The sequence below is a fragment of the Oncorhynchus keta genome, chromosome 34 (assembly GCF_023373465.1).
Source record: "Oncorhynchus keta strain PuntledgeMale-10-30-2019 chromosome 34, Oket_V2, whole genome shotgun sequence".
Classification (NCBI taxonomy): Eukaryota; Metazoa; Chordata; class Actinopteri; order Salmoniformes; family Salmonidae; genus Oncorhynchus; species Oncorhynchus keta.
The window spans coordinates 26078085-26097109 of NC_068454.1; the positions used below are offsets into that span (position 1 = coordinate 26078085).

The 19025-nt window shown below is 41.9% G+C and overlaps 1 protein-coding gene across 2 annotated transcripts in view; it reads left to right on the plus strand.

The window, feature by feature from the left end:
* LOC118366872 (zinc finger protein 385B-like) overlaps positions 1 to 19025 on the plus strand; it is a 178314-nt gene that overhangs the window by 107487 nt on the left and 51802 nt on the right. For both annotated transcript variants that reach the window (XM_052493540.1, XM_052493539.1), the window contains exon 3: positions 14740 to 14885. In XM_052493540.1, the coding sequence (XP_052349500.1) occupies positions 14740 to 14885 (146 nt within the window). The remainder of the gene's footprint in view (positions 1 to 14739; positions 14886 to 19025) is intronic.

Here is a 19025-nt window from a genome sequence, read left to right on the forward strand (position 1 = left end):
AGGAAACAGAGGCCGAGCACGCCCCCACTCTGACAGGGCTGTAGGGTAGCAGGTAGAGAGCTTCAAGTTCCTCGCTGTTCACATCACTAAGGATCTATCATGGTCCACACCAGTGGTGGAAAAACTACCCAATTGTCATACTTGAAAGTAAAGATACCTTAATAGAAAATTACTCAAGTAAAAGTCACCCAGGAAAATACTACTTGAGTAAAAGCATGAAAGTATTTAGTTTTAAATATACTTAAGTATCAAAAGTAAAAGTATAAATGACGTAATTTACAAACAAAGCATGTGTCCTCCAGATCCGAGGCAGTAGGAATGACCAGGGATGTTCTCTTGATTAGTGAGTGAATTGGACCATTTTCCTGTCCAGCTAAGCCTTCTTTATGTAACGACTACTTTTGAGTGTCAGGGAAAATATATGGAATAAAAATTACATTATTTTCTTTAGGAATGTAGTGAAGTAAAAGTAAAAGTTGTCAAAAATGTAAATAGTTAAGTAAAGTACAGATACCCCAAAAAACTACTGAAGTAATACTTTAAAGTATTTTTACACACACACCAACACAGTCATGAAGAGGGCATGACAATGCCTCTTCCCCCTCAGGAAGCTGAAAAGATTTGGCATGAGCACTCAGATCCTCAAAAAGTTCTACAGCTGCACCACTGAGAGCATCTTGACTGGCTGCTTCACCGCTTGGTATGGCAACTGCTTGGCATTCGACCGCAAGGCGCTTCAGTGCGTTTGGCCAAGTACATCACTAAGGTCGAGCTCCCTGCCATCCAGGACCTCTATACCAGGGGGTGTCAGAGGAAGGCCCAAAAATTGTCAAAGAATCCAGCCACCCAAGTCATAGACTGTTCTCTCTGGTACCGCAGAAAGAACAAAATAAATATTCCAAACATAGTCTGGGACAGGTTTGGGATGCATTAGATCCCAAATTAATACAACCCCTAGCATCCCAAAAACGTAACCGAAAGGTTGCTGGATCGAATCCCCGTGCTGACAGGGTGAAAATCTGTCGTTCTGCCCCTGAACAAGGCAGTTAACCCACTGTTCCCCAGTAGGCCGTCATTGTAAATAAGAATTATCAAAAGTGACTGCACCATTATCACAAGTGACTGCAAATGCTATTACGCATGTAATGCTTTTATGATAAAGGTGCATTTTTATGGGGAAAAATTATCTTCACCAAACTTGAAACTCAAGCGCTGCTTATGTATGTATGCCAGTTAGGCTCTACACCCCTTGTAAAGCGGATTAATGTGCCTAATTTGCCCACTTTAGTTGTGATACAACCCTTATCAAAACATATAGGCCTATGGGCTAGGTTACATGAGGTGTGCGACTATGATTAGAAAAAGTCACGAAAAATACATTGTTTCTTGGCTTAAGCTGGGCATCATTCACAAGTAATATTGTCACCCATCAGACTATTCTTGATGTAATCTTGTCTTTACATATACTAAATAATATATGTGTGAAATTTGTTTTGATTTAGAATGGACCATTATCATGCATCTGTTTCGGAACACGTCAGGGGGAAAAACATGTGATCTATGCACTTAAACAACGAATGGAGGACGCTTTTCCTGTGGTTACTTTTCATGCCAGCCAGGTAGGCTATACTCTTGAGGTAAAGATAAGTAATGTGCTTAATATTTGCTTAAAGAAGCCTAATTACCGTAACTCAATGGTAACCGAAATTTGACTGTCTTTATGACTCGTGACTGCTGGTGTGGCGATAATATGGTCACCGCAACAGCCCTACCTCTGATCACACGCAAACAGTTTGTTGTATTCCTTCTCGCATCTATGCGTTCTCTTCCTCTCACCTTTTCTTTTCACTTGTGAATTTCAAGGCACAACACATCAGCTGTCTGTGACCAGGCAAAACATTTCCAAGCTAAGCCTTCATATCATAACCACTACACACAGCCTACATTGTTGTCACCATATTAGCTAAAGTAACGTTATAGTCAACATAGCTAATTAAACTAATGCGTCAGTAAACCAGCTACAATCATGCAGTACAGTGTATAGTCAGTAAGCAGTTTAGCAGTTACACTGGCAGGCCCTAGTGGAAATAAATTAGTCAAACCAAAAGCTTACCTTGACTTGGAAGAATTCCAGTGTTGGCTAGTCATAGGCAGCTAGCTAACATAGCAGCCCTCTGTTTGAGCCGGATGTTTGAGAAGGCTAAACTAGCTAGCTGTATTTGCTACCTAAGTACAGTTAGGTATCTCTCTCTCTCCCTCTCGCTTGCTCCTCCTTAATTTTTTAAGAAATTAATTTGTTCAAAAATGTTAATCTATTGTCTTTCTCTCTCTTTGAGTCGACTGATACCCAGACACATACACACACTCAAAGCCAAAGCAATGACGTCTCCGAAATGGATCTGCTCAGTCCTTAACCTGTAGATGTTAATCATGTTGGAATAGCCACAAGCATCAATAGTTGCCCTGATCCACATCTAAGAGGTGTCATCACTAATTGGTCAATGTCTAGGGCTGTGGAGGGACTCGATGGTAAAGCCTCGAAAGAACACCTTTCACGACACAAAAATGTTTTTCTTTTCCCACTGAAAGAACACTCGATGGAACAGAGAATGAGAAGCATTTGGCTTTTTTACCACTATTGCAAGCCAGGGTGAGAGTGAGCCAACCAAGAAGATTATTGATAGGCAATGTCCCTTTCCCCATAAAATTCCCGTTACACACAACTGGTCCATAGGTTGTGCTTCCAAGATAGTGAATTAGAGTTGTGATTCAATCTCACTTGGCAAAGACAGATTCTTAGACAGATCATTTTCCCCATTGAGAAACAAACCCTCATGTCTTGGCCCTCGGCCTTGGCCCCATCTATGTCACCATCTGTGTGGGACTGTGTCACACATATACATGTTTTGCCCCTGGAGCCCTGACAACAGCCAAACTCACTATTAAACACATTAACTGTTTATAAAAGGAATAGATGCCTGGGTCGACAGCCTTCCAATAATAGCTGTGTGTAGCTGTGTCCTGACCAGAGTAAAATAAAGTTGCCCCAAGACACTGATTTAAGGTCAGATTTTATTTTCTACTCTAATGGTTAAGGTTAGGATTTGGGGAGGGCAAGCTGATTCTAGATCAGTGCCTAGTCGAAACTGGCCATGAATGAACCTTAGCTAAAGTGCAATACATGAGGACTGTAAATCCTATGATTTTATTTTCCCTCCTTAGTGATATGATTTCACTGGCCGTGGAAAAACAACTGAAGGTTGAAAATGAATATGATACGCCTAACGGCTTGCAACCATAAAGGCACATTTCCCTTCTCACAATAGGATGAGATTAGATTCCTATTTATGTTCTCCTATTACTATGATAATGCTGTTCTTGTTTAGAACAATTATAAGCTTAATTATTTTGCCATAACATAAAAGCATTTTCATTTTATACTTACTTATATCCATATTTCAAATGGATCTGTGTAGTATTTTCTTGATATCAAATGCTAGAGGGTCTTATTGTTGAAGCCTAATTGAACATCTACGGTCTGCATAATGTATAATGAAAAATAACCATTCATGTTTCCATCTTGTCTTTAATTTTCCAGAGTCACAGAGAATATGTGCTCCCAGCCGTGAGAAGGAGGGTGGAGAGGATATGGGGTTGGGTAGCCTTTCGGGAAAAGAGCAATTTCACAACACGCTCCATTTTATTTGTCATTGTCAACTGTAATCAGAGTGGAGTGGAGGAGAGCAGGGAGGGAGGAAGTGATGGCTAGTTTGTGAGGTGTGCCAAAAGCGCCCTTAATGCACCACAGGAGGGTCAAACCCTTCACTCCATCAGAGCAGAAAATGTCACAACTCTCATCTCTCAACCATCATGTAGTTTTTTCCTACTTGGAGGTTTTATGATGAGATCAGAGCTTTGAGTAATATAATATAATAATAATAATATATGCCATTTAGCAGACGCTTTTATCCAAAGCGACTTACAGTCATGTGTGCATACATTCTACGTATGGGTGGTCCCGGGAATCGAACCCACTACCCTGGCGTTACAAGCGCCATGCTCTACCAACTGAGCTACAGAAGGACCACAAGTGTTACAACTCAAACACGTAACAAGTCTACAAACCCCAAGTACCCCAATACAACAGGTATACATAACACAAGGGGGGTTTGCAAGGCAAGGCAAGGCAAGGCAAGGCAAGGCAAGGCAAGGCAAGGCAAGGCAAGGCAAGGCAAGGCAAGGCAAGGCAATGAAAGACAGGATAGTGGGGTTGCTCTGAGACTCCCTCCTCCCTCCCAGGACCCAGACAAGAAGATGAAACAGACATGACGCTTGGGTCAGGCTGATTTAAATACTGTATCTAACTCTCTTTCTGACTCTGACTGACTCCAGTTCTCACTCCCTCTCTCTTTGACGCTCTCTTTCTCTCAATTTCAATTTAAGGGCATTGAAGGAAAGTGGGGTTGCTCTGAGACTCCCTCCTCTATGTTTTCTGTCTCACCCCCCAGGCCTGTGAAAAGAAATGTGTGTGGGGTTTTTTGGCCACTTTTTTAAACGTGCACTTGATGTTTGTGTACATTAATTTTATAATGTCGTATGTTTTTCCCCCAACACCACTTTCCGTCAATTTGTATAGTAGGTCCTCATGCCAAATTGAGTCTAAAGATGTTTTGAAACCAACAAAGCATGAGAAGACTTGCCTTTGTCTTGTTTTGTTTGTCAGTTAGGGTTTGCAGGGTGAATACGTGGTCTGTCATAATGTAGTTTGGTAAAAAGCCAATTTGACTTTTGCTCACTACATTGCTTTCACTGAGGAAATGTAGGAGTCAGCTGTTAATGATAATGCAGAGGATTTTCCCAAGTATTTGTGGATTGGAGTGATCAGTCCCTGGTTCCAAATATTGGGGAATATGCCAGAGCTGATGATGGATGATGTTAAAGAGTTTATGTATAGCCATTTTTAATTTGTGGTTTGTATATTTTATAAATGTAATTTAGGATACCATCAACCCCACAGGCCTTTTTGGGTTGGAGGGTTTGTATTTTGTCCTGTAGATCATTCAATCAATCAAAGTTATTTATAAAGCCTTCTTACATCAGCTGATGTCACAAAATGCTATACAGAAACCCAGCCTAAAATACCAAACAGCAAGCAATGCAGGTGTAGAAGCACGGTGGCTAGGAAAAACTCCCTAGAAAGGCCAGAACCTAGGAAAAAACCTAGAGAGGAAGCAGGCTATGGGGAGTGGCCAGTCCTCCTCTGGCTGTGCTGGGTGGAGATTATAACAGAACATGGCCAAGAGGTTCAAATGTTCATAGATGACCAGCAGGGTCAAATAATAATTATCATAGTGGTTTTCGAGGGTTCAACAGGTCAGCACCTCAGGAGTAAATGTCAGTTGGCTTTTCATAGCCGATCATTCAGAGTATCTCTGCCGCTCCTGCTGTCTCTAGAGAGTTGAAAACAGCAGGTTTGGGACAGGTAGCACGTCCGGTGAACAGGTCAGGGTTCCAGCCGCAGGCAGAACAGTTGAAACTGGAGCAGCAGCACAGCCAGGTGGACTGGGGACAGCAAGTATTCATCAGGCCAGGTAGTTCATTAAATGTAATTGGAGAATCCAGTGGGTTCTTGTAGTCTTTATAAGTTGATTCTAGCATTTGTATTTGATCATGTATATGTTTTTTCTGTTTGTTCTTTGTTCTATGTTATAGAGCTAAAAAATTGTAGAAGTGGTTTGTCCGTACATCTCCATTTTGGATAGATAACTCTTCGTGCTGTTGTTTGTTTAGAGTATTCCATATTTCCCAGAAGTGGTTAGATTCTATGGATTCTTCATTTACATTGAGTTGATTTCTGACGTGCTGTTTCTTCAATTTGCGTAGTGTATTTCTGTATTGTTTTAGTGATTCACTGTAGTGAAGGCGTAGGCTCATGTTTTCTGGTTCTCTATGTTTTTGGTTGGATAGGTTTCTCAATTTCTTTCTTAGGTTTTTGCATTCTTCATCAAAACATTTGTCAATCTTTTACATTTATTTAGGTTGTATGCTTGACATTTTTAGATTTGATAGAGAAGCTGAAAGGTCAAATGTACTGTTTAGATTTTCTACTTCTAAGTTTACACCTTCACTATTACAATGAAACATTTTGTCCAGGAAATTGTCTAGAAGGGATTGAATTTGTTTTTGCCTAATAGTTTTTTTGGTAGATATCCACACTACTTTCCTTCCATCTATAGCATTTCTTAATATTTTTCAGTTCCTTTGACTTTGATGCCTCATGATTGAGCATAGCTCTGTTTAAGTAGACTGTGATTTTGCTGTGATCTGATAGGGGTGTCAGTGGACTGACTGTGAACACTCTAAGAGACTCTGGGTTGAGGTCAGTGATAAAGTAGTCTTAAGTACTACTGCCAAGAGATACGCTATAGGTGTACCTACCATAGGAGTCCCCTCGAAGCCTACCATTGACTATGTACATACCCAGTGTCCGACAAAGCTACAGGAGTTGTGACCCATTTGTGTTGGTTATGTTGTCGTAGCTGTGTCATGGGGGGGCATATCGGGAAGGGAATACTGTCACCCCCAGGTAGGTGTTTGTCCCCCTGTGTGCTGAGGGTGTCAGGTTCTTGTCCAGTCATGGCATTTAGGTTGCCACAGACTATTACATGTCCCAGGGCCTGGAAATTGTTGATCTCACCCTCTAGCGGGGAGAAGCTGTCATCGTTAAAGTATGGGGATTCTAATAGGGGGAAATAGGTCGCACACATGAGAACATTTTTCTCTGTTGAGATCATTTCCTTATTATTTCTAGCCAGATGTAAAATGTTCATTTTTTGTCAAATTTAAGAGAGTTGGTTAGGTGTGCTCTATACCAAATTAGCAGTTGTGCTGGTCTGTGTTGTGAGTTTGTTCTGGCTGGATTGTGTGTACTAGCTCTCTGAGCTCCACCATGTCTCTCTCCAGCTCTGTGAATGTATCCCTCTCAGTGATGGAGGAGCAGTGCAGTTGTGGACTTGGGTGTGTTCAGTGCTTGGTGGTGGTGGGGGGGGGGAGTGACTATCCTCATCTGCAGGACAGTTTGAAGAGGTGTGACCAGACTCACTTAGGGTGGGGGAGTCATCACAGAGAAAGAGCTTTTCCTGCTGTGCTCTCTCTCTTTGATCCCGTAAAGGTCCCGCTGGAACTGCATGAGGAGGCCCTGCACCATTACTGTACCAGACTTGTACACGTTGACAGAGGTTGTTTCAATTTCCTCAATGTCTAGTATTCTGAGTTTCCACCCTGGGCCAATACCCTCTCTCTTGATATAGGGGTAATGTGCTCTTATAGCACTGTGCCATGTAAGGGGATGGTCTGTGTGGCATTCAGCAGATAGTGTCTCTGGACTGTCATTGAGTATATTTTTTTGTACTTATTTTGTGCAGTGTTATTTTTAATATATATGGAGTACTGCATTGTAATGACAGGGATAAGAGATAAGCCATGGGGGCTTCAAATGCCTCTGCATTTGGGTGGGGGGGCTGTGAAACTCTCCTGCCATTGTTTGGCTCAAGAATTTTCACACCTCTCACTTCACACTTCAGTGCTAATTGAAGTGGCAGTGAGGTCAGTTCTGTCCTAGCAGCTTGGTAGCTTAGTAGCCTTATTTATTAAGATTTATATAACAAAATTACCTACAAAGTCTTTTACTTTTTAGCTCCAGAAGTAGGTTCAGACTGAACAATACTCACTCAGTTTTGTGTTGGATGTTATTTTCATGTTCCGCTGTGTTTCTTCTGCAGGTTTTGGTTTGTTAGTAATAGTCCATTGGTAGTAATAGTCCATTGAAGTAATTTCGTCCAAAATCAAGGTTTTAGGTATGGAATTTTGATTTGTATTGAAGGTTGTGATGTTGAGTTTAGTATCCTGAATAAGTCCTTGCAATAAATTCAAGTTTATACACATTTATTCAAGTGTAATCCTATTTTTTGGCAGAAGAACTCAGGAGCCCATGAGCTCACTCAATTCAATTCAATTCAAGGGCTTTATTGGCATGGGAAACATGTGTTAACATTGCCAAAGCAAGTGAGGTAGATAATATATAAAGTGAATATATAAAGTGAAATAAACAATACAAATTAACAGTAAACATTACACATACAGAGGTTTCAAAACAATAAAGACATTACAAATGTCATATTATATATATACAGTGATTTAACAATGTACAAATGGTTAAAGGACACAAGATAAAATAAATAAGCATAAATATGGGTTGTATTTACAATGGTGTGTGTTCTTCACTGGTTGCCCTTTTCTCGTGGCAACAGGTCACACATCTTGCTGCTGTGATGGCGCACTGGAATTTCACCCAGTAGATATGGGAGTTTTTCAAAGTTGGATTTGTTTTCGAATTCTTTGTGGATCTGTGTAATCTGGGGGAAATATGTCTCTCTAATATGTTCGTACATTGGGCAGGAGGTTAGGAAGTGCAGCTCAGTTTCCACCTCATTTTGTGGGCAGTGAGCACATAGCCTGTCTTCTCTTGAGAGCCATGTCTGCCTATGGCGGCCTTTCTTAATAGCAAGGCTATGCTCGCTGAGTCTGTACATAGTCAAAGCTTTCTTTAATTTTGGGTCAGTCACAGTGGTCAGGTATTCTGCCGCTGTGTACTCTCTGTTTAGGGCCAAATAGCATTCTAGTTTGCTCTGTTTTTTTGTTAATTCTTTCCAATGTGTCAAGTAATTATCTTTTTGTTTTCTCATGATTTGGTTGGGTCTAATTGTGCTGCTGTCCTGGGGCTCTGTAGAGGGTGTTTGTGTTTGTGAACAGAGCCCCAGGACCAGCTTGCTTAGGGGACTCTTTTCCAGGTTCATCTCACTGTAGGTGATGGCTTTGTCATGGAAGGTTTGGGAATCGCTTCCTTTTAGGTGGTTATAGAATTTAATGGCTCTTTTCTCTCCCTCTCTCTCTCTCTCTCTCTCTCTCTCTCTCTCTCTCTCTCTCTCTCTCTCTCTCTCTCTCTCTCTCTCTCTCTCTCTCTCTCTCTCTCTCTCTCTCTCTCTCTCTCTGTCTCTCTCTCTCTTTCTGTCTCTCTCTCTCTCTCTCTCTCTCTCTCTATCTATCTCCCTTTCTCTGACTAGACTCTTTCAGTCTGGCTGTTTGAGAAAGCAGCATCATACCTAAAGTTGTATTAGGAAAGTTGTTTGAAATGTTTGGACAAACATTACAGGTAACTTATTAGATATTTTGTAGTTGTGTTGCGTGGGTTGGAACCGGTGTTTTTCTAGATCAAACGAGCCATATAAATGGACATTTTGGAGATATAACGACGGAATTAATCGAACAAAAGGACTATTTGTGATGTTTATGGGACATATTGGAGTGCCAACAGAAGACGCTCTTCAAAGGTAAGGCATGAATTATATCGTTTTGTGTCGCGCCTGGCGGGATGAAATATGATTGTCTGTGTTTGTGTGATGGGGTGCTGTCCTCAGATAATCGCATGGTTTGCTTTAGCCGTAAAACCTTTTTCAAATCTGACACCGTGGCTGGATTAACAGGAAGTTAAGCTTTATTTTGACATATTGCATGTGTAATTTAAAAAATGTTAAATATTTACAATTCTGTAGTTTGAATTTGGCGCCCTGCACTTTCACTGGATGTTGGTCAGGTGGGACGGTAGTGTCCCATCTAGCCTAGAGAGGCTAACAGGTGTTTAAAATTCTCCGCTTATGAGCTCGCTGGTATTTAATAACCATCGGCAGTACAGTTTCCCAGGTAACAGGGCTGTATTCATTCTGTATTCTGAATATTGATGAGTTATTTTGAAGGGATGTGAGTTCTACAGCAATAGTCAATATTTATCTTGTCTCGAGTACATCTCTTTCAAATGACATTCTAATGACTAGAACTGCAGAACCAGGGAAATTGGACAATCATGCAAACATATTTACGGTACATATGATTTGGATACGTTGAATTCTCATTGGTTATTGTCACAGCCGTGTATATCCCCCCTCAAGCCGATACCACGACGGCCCTCAAGGAACTCCACTGGACTATGCAAACTGGAATCCATATATCCCGAGGATGCATTTATTGGAGCTGGGGATTTTAACAAAGCAAATTTGAGAACAAGGCTATCTAAATTCTATCAGCATAGTGATTGTAGTACCCGGGCTGGCAAAACACTGGATCACTGCTACTTTAACTTCCGCTATGTTACGCGGGGCGGAGTAGGTGAACCCAAATGCAGACTCAGACGACTAGACAAGGATATGTAACCAATGTATTTATTAAAAAGCAGGAGAGGAGATGGGATGCAGTCCAGGGGAATCTTGGGCGGTCAGTAGGGAATCCGGACTGAGGCTGAGGGAAAGGAGATTAGGAACTGGAGAAGCAGGTCTGGAGCGGAATCCAATGAAGCAGTAGAGCGGGGATCCAGGGCAGGGAAGCAGGACTGAGGAGACAAGAGACTGGAGATAGGTACCAGAGAGCAGACGGGACTGTAGCGGAGAGAAAAAGCAGTGTGGGGCTAGGGAAAAAGGCACAACAGAGGCTACAATCTGGCAGCATGGAAGTGGCAGAGCTGAGTATTTGTAGGGTTCTTGATTATGGAACAGGTTGCAGCTGGTGGGAATCTGCTCTGCTTCCAGCACACCTGTCCCCACTCACACAATCACATACACAGAGAGAGAGAGAGAGAGAGAGAGAGAGAGAGAGAGAGAGAAGAAGAGAGAATAAAAAGAAAAGAAAATAGAGAGAGAGAGAGAGAGAGAGACAGAGAGAGAGAGAGAGAGATTATGGAGAGGGAGAGATAGAGAGAGAAATGGTGAGAGAGAACGGGAGAGAGAGAGAGAGAGAACGGGAGAGAGAGAGAGAGAGAGGGAGAGATGGAGAGAGAGAGAGAGAGAGAGAGAGAGAGAGCACTGGGGTGTGGTGGCAGGTTAGGGAGGTCCAGGATGAGAAGTATAGGGGCGTGGCAGGAGCAGATGTAACACGCGATGGATACAAGGCCCTCCTTTGCCCTCCGTTCGGCAAATCTGACCACAATTCCATTTTGTTTCTCCCCTCCTATAGGCAGAAACTCAACCAGGATGTATCCGTGACAAGGACCATCCAACACTGGTCTAACCAATCGGAATCAACACTTCAAGATTATTTTTATCGCGCGTATTGTGTGTAGATTGATGAGGGGGAAAAAAACTATTTAATCATTTTTAGAATAAGGCTGTAACGTAACAAATGTGGAAAAAGTCAAGTGGTCTGAATACATTTCGATGGCACTGTATATCTATTACATTGTGTTTTCAGATCTATAAAATGTTCATAACGACATAATTGTGTTTGCTCTCAAAAGAAAGAAATCAACAAGTGTTATTGGAACAGTGCCGTGTTCTTTTGTTGCTTTGTTGTCGCTGGTACGGCTTTGTAAACGTTAGCTCCAAAAACATCGCTGCTATGAACTGGGGTGCCTGTTTCAACGGTCTCGCATGTGTTTCTCATCAAAGGCTTTATTATGGGTTAACAAAATAACCATGTTTGAGTCATCAGCACAGATAAAAAATCATACACATTTTCATTGTGCTAAGTCATTTAGATGGGTATCTGTACAAGTTCACACTGATGCAATAAATAATAATAAATAGCAATAAAACCATGAATTTTAACACTGAAAGTCAACCGTTTATATAATTTCTTCCTGGGAAAAGGGATTTCATCCTTTACTGTTTCATGGCATCAGACATAGTATTCTACCCAATCTTTTTAATGTGTTGTGGTGTTGGATTCAAGTGAAGTAAACTACAGAATGTGTGGACATCAGTGATCTAAGGACATAACAAGTGCGTGTGCCACAGCGTAGAAGGCCGTATTGAGGAGGTTTCATTTTGACAATGACAAGCCTATGGCATGAAGTTGGACAAGCCAGTCTGGGAAAAATGTTTGAGATGATTTACTTTTACATCACATGAGCAAAGCATGAGTTACTGATTGTCTGATGCTAATGTTTATTGGTTTCTTGGTCTTGGGATGATATGATCACACATGATATTATACATTTTTTCTTTCATAATGTTGGGGGTCGGTTGCCAATGTAAGACGTCTGTTCTCGTGCTCATGCAGTTATAATGAATTGGCAGCCGACACATTGACAGCAGACACATACAAATCGAATTCCAAACTAAATTCCAAACAATTTCACTCCTGTCAACACTGGAAATATCTACACAAAGAGGTTCTAACCATCTGTCTTCTATGACAACATGATCACAAGACAGGTTATCTTTTCCAGTATAGATTGCAGTATTACATTACATCTCTATATACTGTACAATATAAAGTCAAGACCCACAGTAGATCTTTATCTCCATGTTAAACATTGGTTTCATCACAGTGATCTCCTGCATAGCTTTATTAAATCACAATGGCTCTTAATGGATGATCTAATTTCCATGAAATTAGCTGGAAGAGTTTCCCTGCTGTGTCAGCTACTAACACAGATGTCGTATATAGACATGTTATACTCTCTTGGCGTTGTACACAGTATGATGAAGTCTTTTTGAGTTTTTTATTTAACCTTTATTTAACTAGGCAAGTCAGTTAATTAAGAAAAAAATATTATTTACAATGGCGCCCCACCCCGGCCAAACCCGGACGACGCTGGGCCAATTGTGCGCCGCCCTATGGGACTTCCAATCATGGCTGGATGTGATACAGCCTGGATTTGAACCAGGGACTGTAGTGACACCTCTTGCACTGAGATACAGTGCCTTAGATACAGTGCCACTGTGCCACTCAGGAGAATGAAGGGAGATTTGAAGCAATAGCTTGATTTTGTTCTCCTTTTTGAAAAATGTTGTTCCTTTTGAATATCTGACAATAATATTAGCACCTATTTGTTGGTGTGTGTGTGTGTCTGTGTGTGTGTGTGTGAATGAGTCCTTGTGTGTGTGTGTGTGTGTGTGTGTGTGCGTGCGTGCTTGCTTGTGTGTGTCAGCACTCAGATGTCTGCTTGTGGGTTTCCGAGAATTAAATATTGTTACTCATCCTCTCACCTGCTATTAAATCTCTCCTGAGATGAGCTCCTGTACACACACACACACACACACACACACACACACACACACACACACACACACACACACACACACACACACACACACACACACACACACACACACACACACACACACACACACACACACACACACACACACACCATGCAGTGAAGACGGAGAGAAGAGCACTTTGAATTCTGTGTGGATTATCTACTGTAGTTAAGATCATTCTTTATTTTGGTCTGGGATCCATAGATTTTCTTTGGCCATTAAGCTTTTATATAGTATAATATATACAGTATGCAAGTCTGAAGTAAACCAGCAATAACATTTATTTAACTTTGACATATATAAAGTAGATATATGCAGATATAACTATGTTACCAATGAACTGCCTTGTATCAGGTATGATCTGTTTATGGTCTGGACAGGATTACAGATGAGGGTATCAGTTTGTTTATAATACTATTATTATAAGTGGCAGACAGAAAGCCGTAATGATAAAAGCTTATATACCCCTTTACGGGAGAATAATCTAGGTTATTATAGGTTATATTCTATGTTCATTGTGAGGTTAACTTTGAGTTCTGTGAGGGAGCCGGATATAACAAGCCTGCTGTGTGATTTATCAGGTAAGCAGCAGAGTTTAGTTGGGAATGATGTTGTAAATTCTGAATAAACCCCCTGCAGGTGTACATCTGTAGCATCCTCTCTCACAGAGCCCAGGATAATGCAGGCAGGCATTAGGCAGTTCACAGAGCCCAGGATAATGCAGGCAGGCATTAGGCAGTTCACAGAGCCCAGGATAATGCAGGCAGGCATTAGGCAGTTCACAGAGCCCAGGATAATGCAGGTAGGCATTAGGCAGTTCACATAGCCCAGGATAATGCAGGCAGGCATTAGGCAGTTCACAGAGCCCAGGATAATGCAGGCAGGCATTAGGCAGTTCACAGAGCCCAGGATAATGCAGGCAGGCATTAGGCAGTTCACAGAGCCGTGCTCTCAGCCCCAACCTCTTTCCCCAGCCAGCCCCATCCCAAGCAAGCCCCAGCCCCAGCTCGAGCTCGCTGCTCTAGCCCTATTTCCATTCCCATCCTATGCCCCAGATCATTTCCCCAGTCCCAGACTCATAATTATTATCCTAGATCCATCCCTTTACACCAACATACTACCCCATTCCTCCAGCCTACCTGCAGGGTGACTCACATCACACCATACCATGTCCATACACACGCACACCAACTTCAAATAGGTGCTCATATTCTTGTCACATTCACACCACTTCTTGCCTATGAGACAGTGGATATGTTGATTCTGCTTCATTTAAGACATGATGAGTTACTTTCCACTATTCTCTGCCACAGCGCTCCCCACAGCCACAGTGTGTGCTGCTCTTTTCTCTGCATGTTAGCTTCTTATGTATGTCATGTATAGAAACCCTGCATCCCACCACCCTCAAATGTGTTAATGTTTCTCTCTCCCCATTTTTCCCTTTACCCACACTCTTTCTCTCTCTCCTCTCTCTCTCCATTTCTCTCTCTCCATCTCCCTCTTTCTCTCTCCCTTTCTTTCCATTTCTCTGTCCCTCTCTCTCTCCTCTCACTCTCCATGTTTCTCTCCATCTATCTCCCTATTCATCTCTCTGTCTTATCTCTCTCCATTTCCCCCTCTTTCTCTCGCTATCTCTCCATCTCCACAGGAAGTTCATGCCATAGCAACACGCTGCCTGCGCTGGTGCGGACTCCGTCTCTGATGATGCAGTCCACTCTGGATATGAAACCCTTTATGCCCTTCCACCAAGTGGACACGTCCTCTGCTGTGGGACTCTTCCCTAATTTTAACACGGTAAGAAATCGCTGCTTTCATTTATTGTAAGTAATGCTTGCCCGAGCCAGAATGTCCCATAGGACAGGAGACCATCTCCTGTTTCTGTAGTGTGAGGCAGATTGATGCACCCCCTGGATGCTTGACCTTTCATCTTGTGTACTTGTAGTTTATTGATTTTAGATTTCAGTGTTCTTGTTTGAATCCTAAGAATCTTAACGGCAAATGCACAACAGAAGTGTGAGTGAGACAGAATGAGAGAGAGAAAGAAAGAAGGAGAGAGAGAGAGAGAGAAAGAAAGAAGGAGAGAGAGAGAGAGAAAGAAAGAAGGAGAGAGAGAGAGAGAAAAGAAAGAAGGAGAGAGAGAGAGAGAGAAAGAAAGAAGGAGAGAGAGAGAGAGAGAAAGAAAGAAGGAGAGAGAGAGAGAGAGAGAGAGAGAAAGAAGGAGAGAGAGAGAGAAGAGAGAGGAGAGAGAGAGAGAGAGAGAGAAGAAAGAAAGAAGAGAGAGAGAGAGAGAGAGAGAGAGAGAGAGAGAGAGAGAGAGAGAAAGAGAGAGAGAGAGAGAGAGAGAGAGAGAGAGAGAGAGAGAGAGAGAGAGAAGGAGAGAGAGAGAGAGAGAAAGAAGGAGAGAGAGAGAGAGAGAGAGAGAGAGAGAGAGAGAGAGAAAGAAGGAGAGAGAGAGAGAGAGAGAGAGAGAGAGAGAGAGAGAGAGAGAGAGAGAGAGAGAGAGAGAGAGAGAGAGAGAGAGAGAAAGCACTGCAGTCCACCGTCAAGGCATTGATTTCACTCCTCCAAAAATTAAAGAGGAAACAAAAATCGATTCTTTCTTTTATCTTGCCAAAAATACATCTCACTTTGACAGTTGATGTGGCAGGTGGAAATATGACATATCCTGAAAAATTGACTGAGAGAGTTAGAGACAAAAAGGTGCTATTTAGAACCTAAAAGTGTCCTTCAGCTGAACCTTTTCCCCAGAGGGTTCTACATGGAACCAAAAAGAGTTCTACCTGAAACCAAAAAGGGTTCTCCTATGGGGACAGCCAAAGAACCCTTTTTGAACCCTATTACCACTCTATTTATATGTCTTCTCCAACCTGCAGAGTCAGACAGAACACTGTTCTGATGAGAGGGACTGAGAGGCAGGCAAGAGGACTCGCTAGCTAATGCCTGTGTTCCCAGACCTGCCATGGACCGATGTGACAACACTCTTTAGCAAAGTTAGTGAGATCTTCGCCTGTGGTCACGGCAAACTGTCAGGAACACTCTGCCTCACAGCATTGGTCTCCAGCTCAGACCTGGATTTGAACACTACTCGAAATCATTTAAAACACTCTATCTGTGCTTGATTGAGGCTGGCTGATTCCATAGAACCAACAGAAACCTATGAAACATCCCAACCCTGTCCACCAGACAAGGCTAGAGCAAACACACAATAGTATTTGAAATATTTGTAATAGTATTTGAACCCAGGTCTTGCTCCAGTTTATCTCAGCACAGTCCAGTGTGTTTCCACTAGCTGAGACAGACCCATCTAAACCTGACATAATGGCTCTACTGCTGTCATTGACTATTAAGCGGTAGTGCACTGAGTTGATGAGTTCATGTTGGTGGGAGTGATGTTGATTATACAGCGTGACTATAATGATGACACCAACATGAAATATTTTCCACAAGTTATTCCAGGGACATTTATTTTTCAAGGCATTTCGAAGAAAAAAACAATTGCAAAATACAACACACTGATGGTGTCCCATATGGCATCTTGTTCCCTATGAAGTGCACAACTTTTTAACCAGGGCCCACAATGCTCTGGTCAAAAGAAGTGCACTATATAGGCAATATCATGCCATTTAGGACGCTACCATCTTTCATCCTCCTGTTTGCCATTAGCTTTACTGTAGCCAAGTTCTGTTCCATTTTACAGACAGCTATTCAGCCCAATATATTTACAGCACATGTGCTGGCTGTTGGCGGTAGCCTGTTCTGTTCCATTTTACAGACAGCTATTCAGCCCAAGATATTTACAGCACACGTGCTGTTGGCGGTAGCCTGTTCTGTGTAAACAAAAGTGATTTGACAAGCATGAGCTCTCAGGGTAGATGAAAAAAGGTTTTCAATATTTCCCAGTGTAATGAATAATATACGATACAAAGTGACAGAACAGAACAGAAACACAAGTATTTAGAATGTGTTTTGTTTATTGAGTGTTCTGCTGAGGTTTTGTCTGGTTGGAAACAATGGGAAGACACTAGAAAACCACAGTGACAACAAAACAACAATATGCTCCAAAGCCTGACTATGACATTAGAATTTGAGCTATAGTCTCACTGCGGCTCTTTTCCGTATTCTGCCTTTCAGAAGTATGATTACTACACCCTAGGTTCCCTCTTGAAAGGGCTACAGTAATTGCCTGGTCCCAGATCTGTTTGTGCTGTCTTGCCAACTCCTATGGTCATTGTCACACCAAGCACAATGACATAGGCATTGGTGAGACAGTACAAACAGATCTGGGACCAGGCTACTACAGCACAGAATCTAAAGGCTTTTCCTGTCCAGGCATTCACACTCTAAGGTTTCGTCCCAAATGGCACCCAATTCCCCATGTAGTGCACTACTTTTGACCAGAGCCCTATGGGTTCTGGTCAAAAGTAGTGCACTGTCAATGGACTAGGGTGCAATTTGTGAAGCAGAATCATGTTTATTTTGGTCATGTCACCGAGCGGGTGTGTATTTATAATTAGTGTCTGTACCCATCAACTCAGCGTGAAGAACAGTGAGGCTCCACACAAAAATACACGCAGACACGAACCCACACATGTGCGAACACAAACATCAAATGTGCTCTATAACCCAATCCAGACAGGCTGTTATTAGCACCATTGGGATAAACAGGTTCAATTCTAATTCTGTAACATAGTTTAAATACAGGAACTGTAACAAAGTGCTGCATGCATTAGACTGATCCCAGATCTGTTTGTACTATCTTGCCAACTCATTAAACATGGCAATGACCATAAGGAGTTGACAGGACAGGTGTAGCATACATACCTCCTACAGGACATTCCAAGCCATTCCAAGTCATAATGGTAATATAAGGAATGGAGGTTTAACAGTGGTGGACAGATCTCTCTCAATGTTTCCAAAAAAATGAAACATTTAGTATCAAATAAATGTTTTGCTTCCAGCAGCCTTTAGGGTTCTGTTGTTAAAAGAGATGTATTTTCATATCGAGGATCGAGGAGGGAGTATGGTGTTGGAACATATCCAGGGTGTTTTCTTCATTGTTGCAGCATCACTGTTCTGTTCTTTAGTAACTGTACTACTGGGTGTTCTGAATCAATAAACCTGTTGAGAACAAACCGCTCTGCAGGTGTCAGAAACTCAGTGTTTTCAGGAATACAAAACCTACAGATGGTGAATCGATGTCTTTGTTTACTTCTGCAGCTGCTTTCATTATATAATCCATTTAGGCTACTGAAAGAAAAACTGGCAAGTGGGAAAAGTTTCTGCACATTTCATCAGATGCAATTTCTTTGTTTTAATTTGCTAAGCTTTCAGTCTGTGATTACCTTCATCAGAGAAGGTGCACTTGGTAAGAGACACGTCAACCACAATGAATTAGTGCATTTTCTTTCCCACACTAAGTCTGATCCTCAGGCTTAGTTAGTCAGGCCTGTGACACTGGCACACTGAGTGCCTTATCGACATGCTGAATTGATTATTATTTATGATAGCATACTGTATCTACTCTACACTATAGTATGTTTTACCTGCTGTATTGAACCTGTATAGTGATAGAGTGAGAGGGGTTGCGCGCTGTAGGAAGATGTTTGGTGGTGGCGCTGATGCAGTGTTTTTATTGCCTGTGCTATATTGGTCCTCTTTTTTGTTTGTTTATTAATTGTAAAAAAAAAAATCAGATTTTTCCCGCAGCTATGGTTGTGAGGTTTATTAGTTAACTATTTTTTACCAGAAGTGATTTCCTATTATTTGCGTTGATGTGGTGAACAAGGGATGACAACAAGGTGTAATTGAAATTCCTTGGACAGTGACAGCCATCTGAACAGCCTGGCTCTGGCCTTACCCCTGCAGCTCTCTGCTTGCTTATCACTGGAATGTAATTATCAGTCACGGAATGATAGATAAAGTCACTTTTCTAGG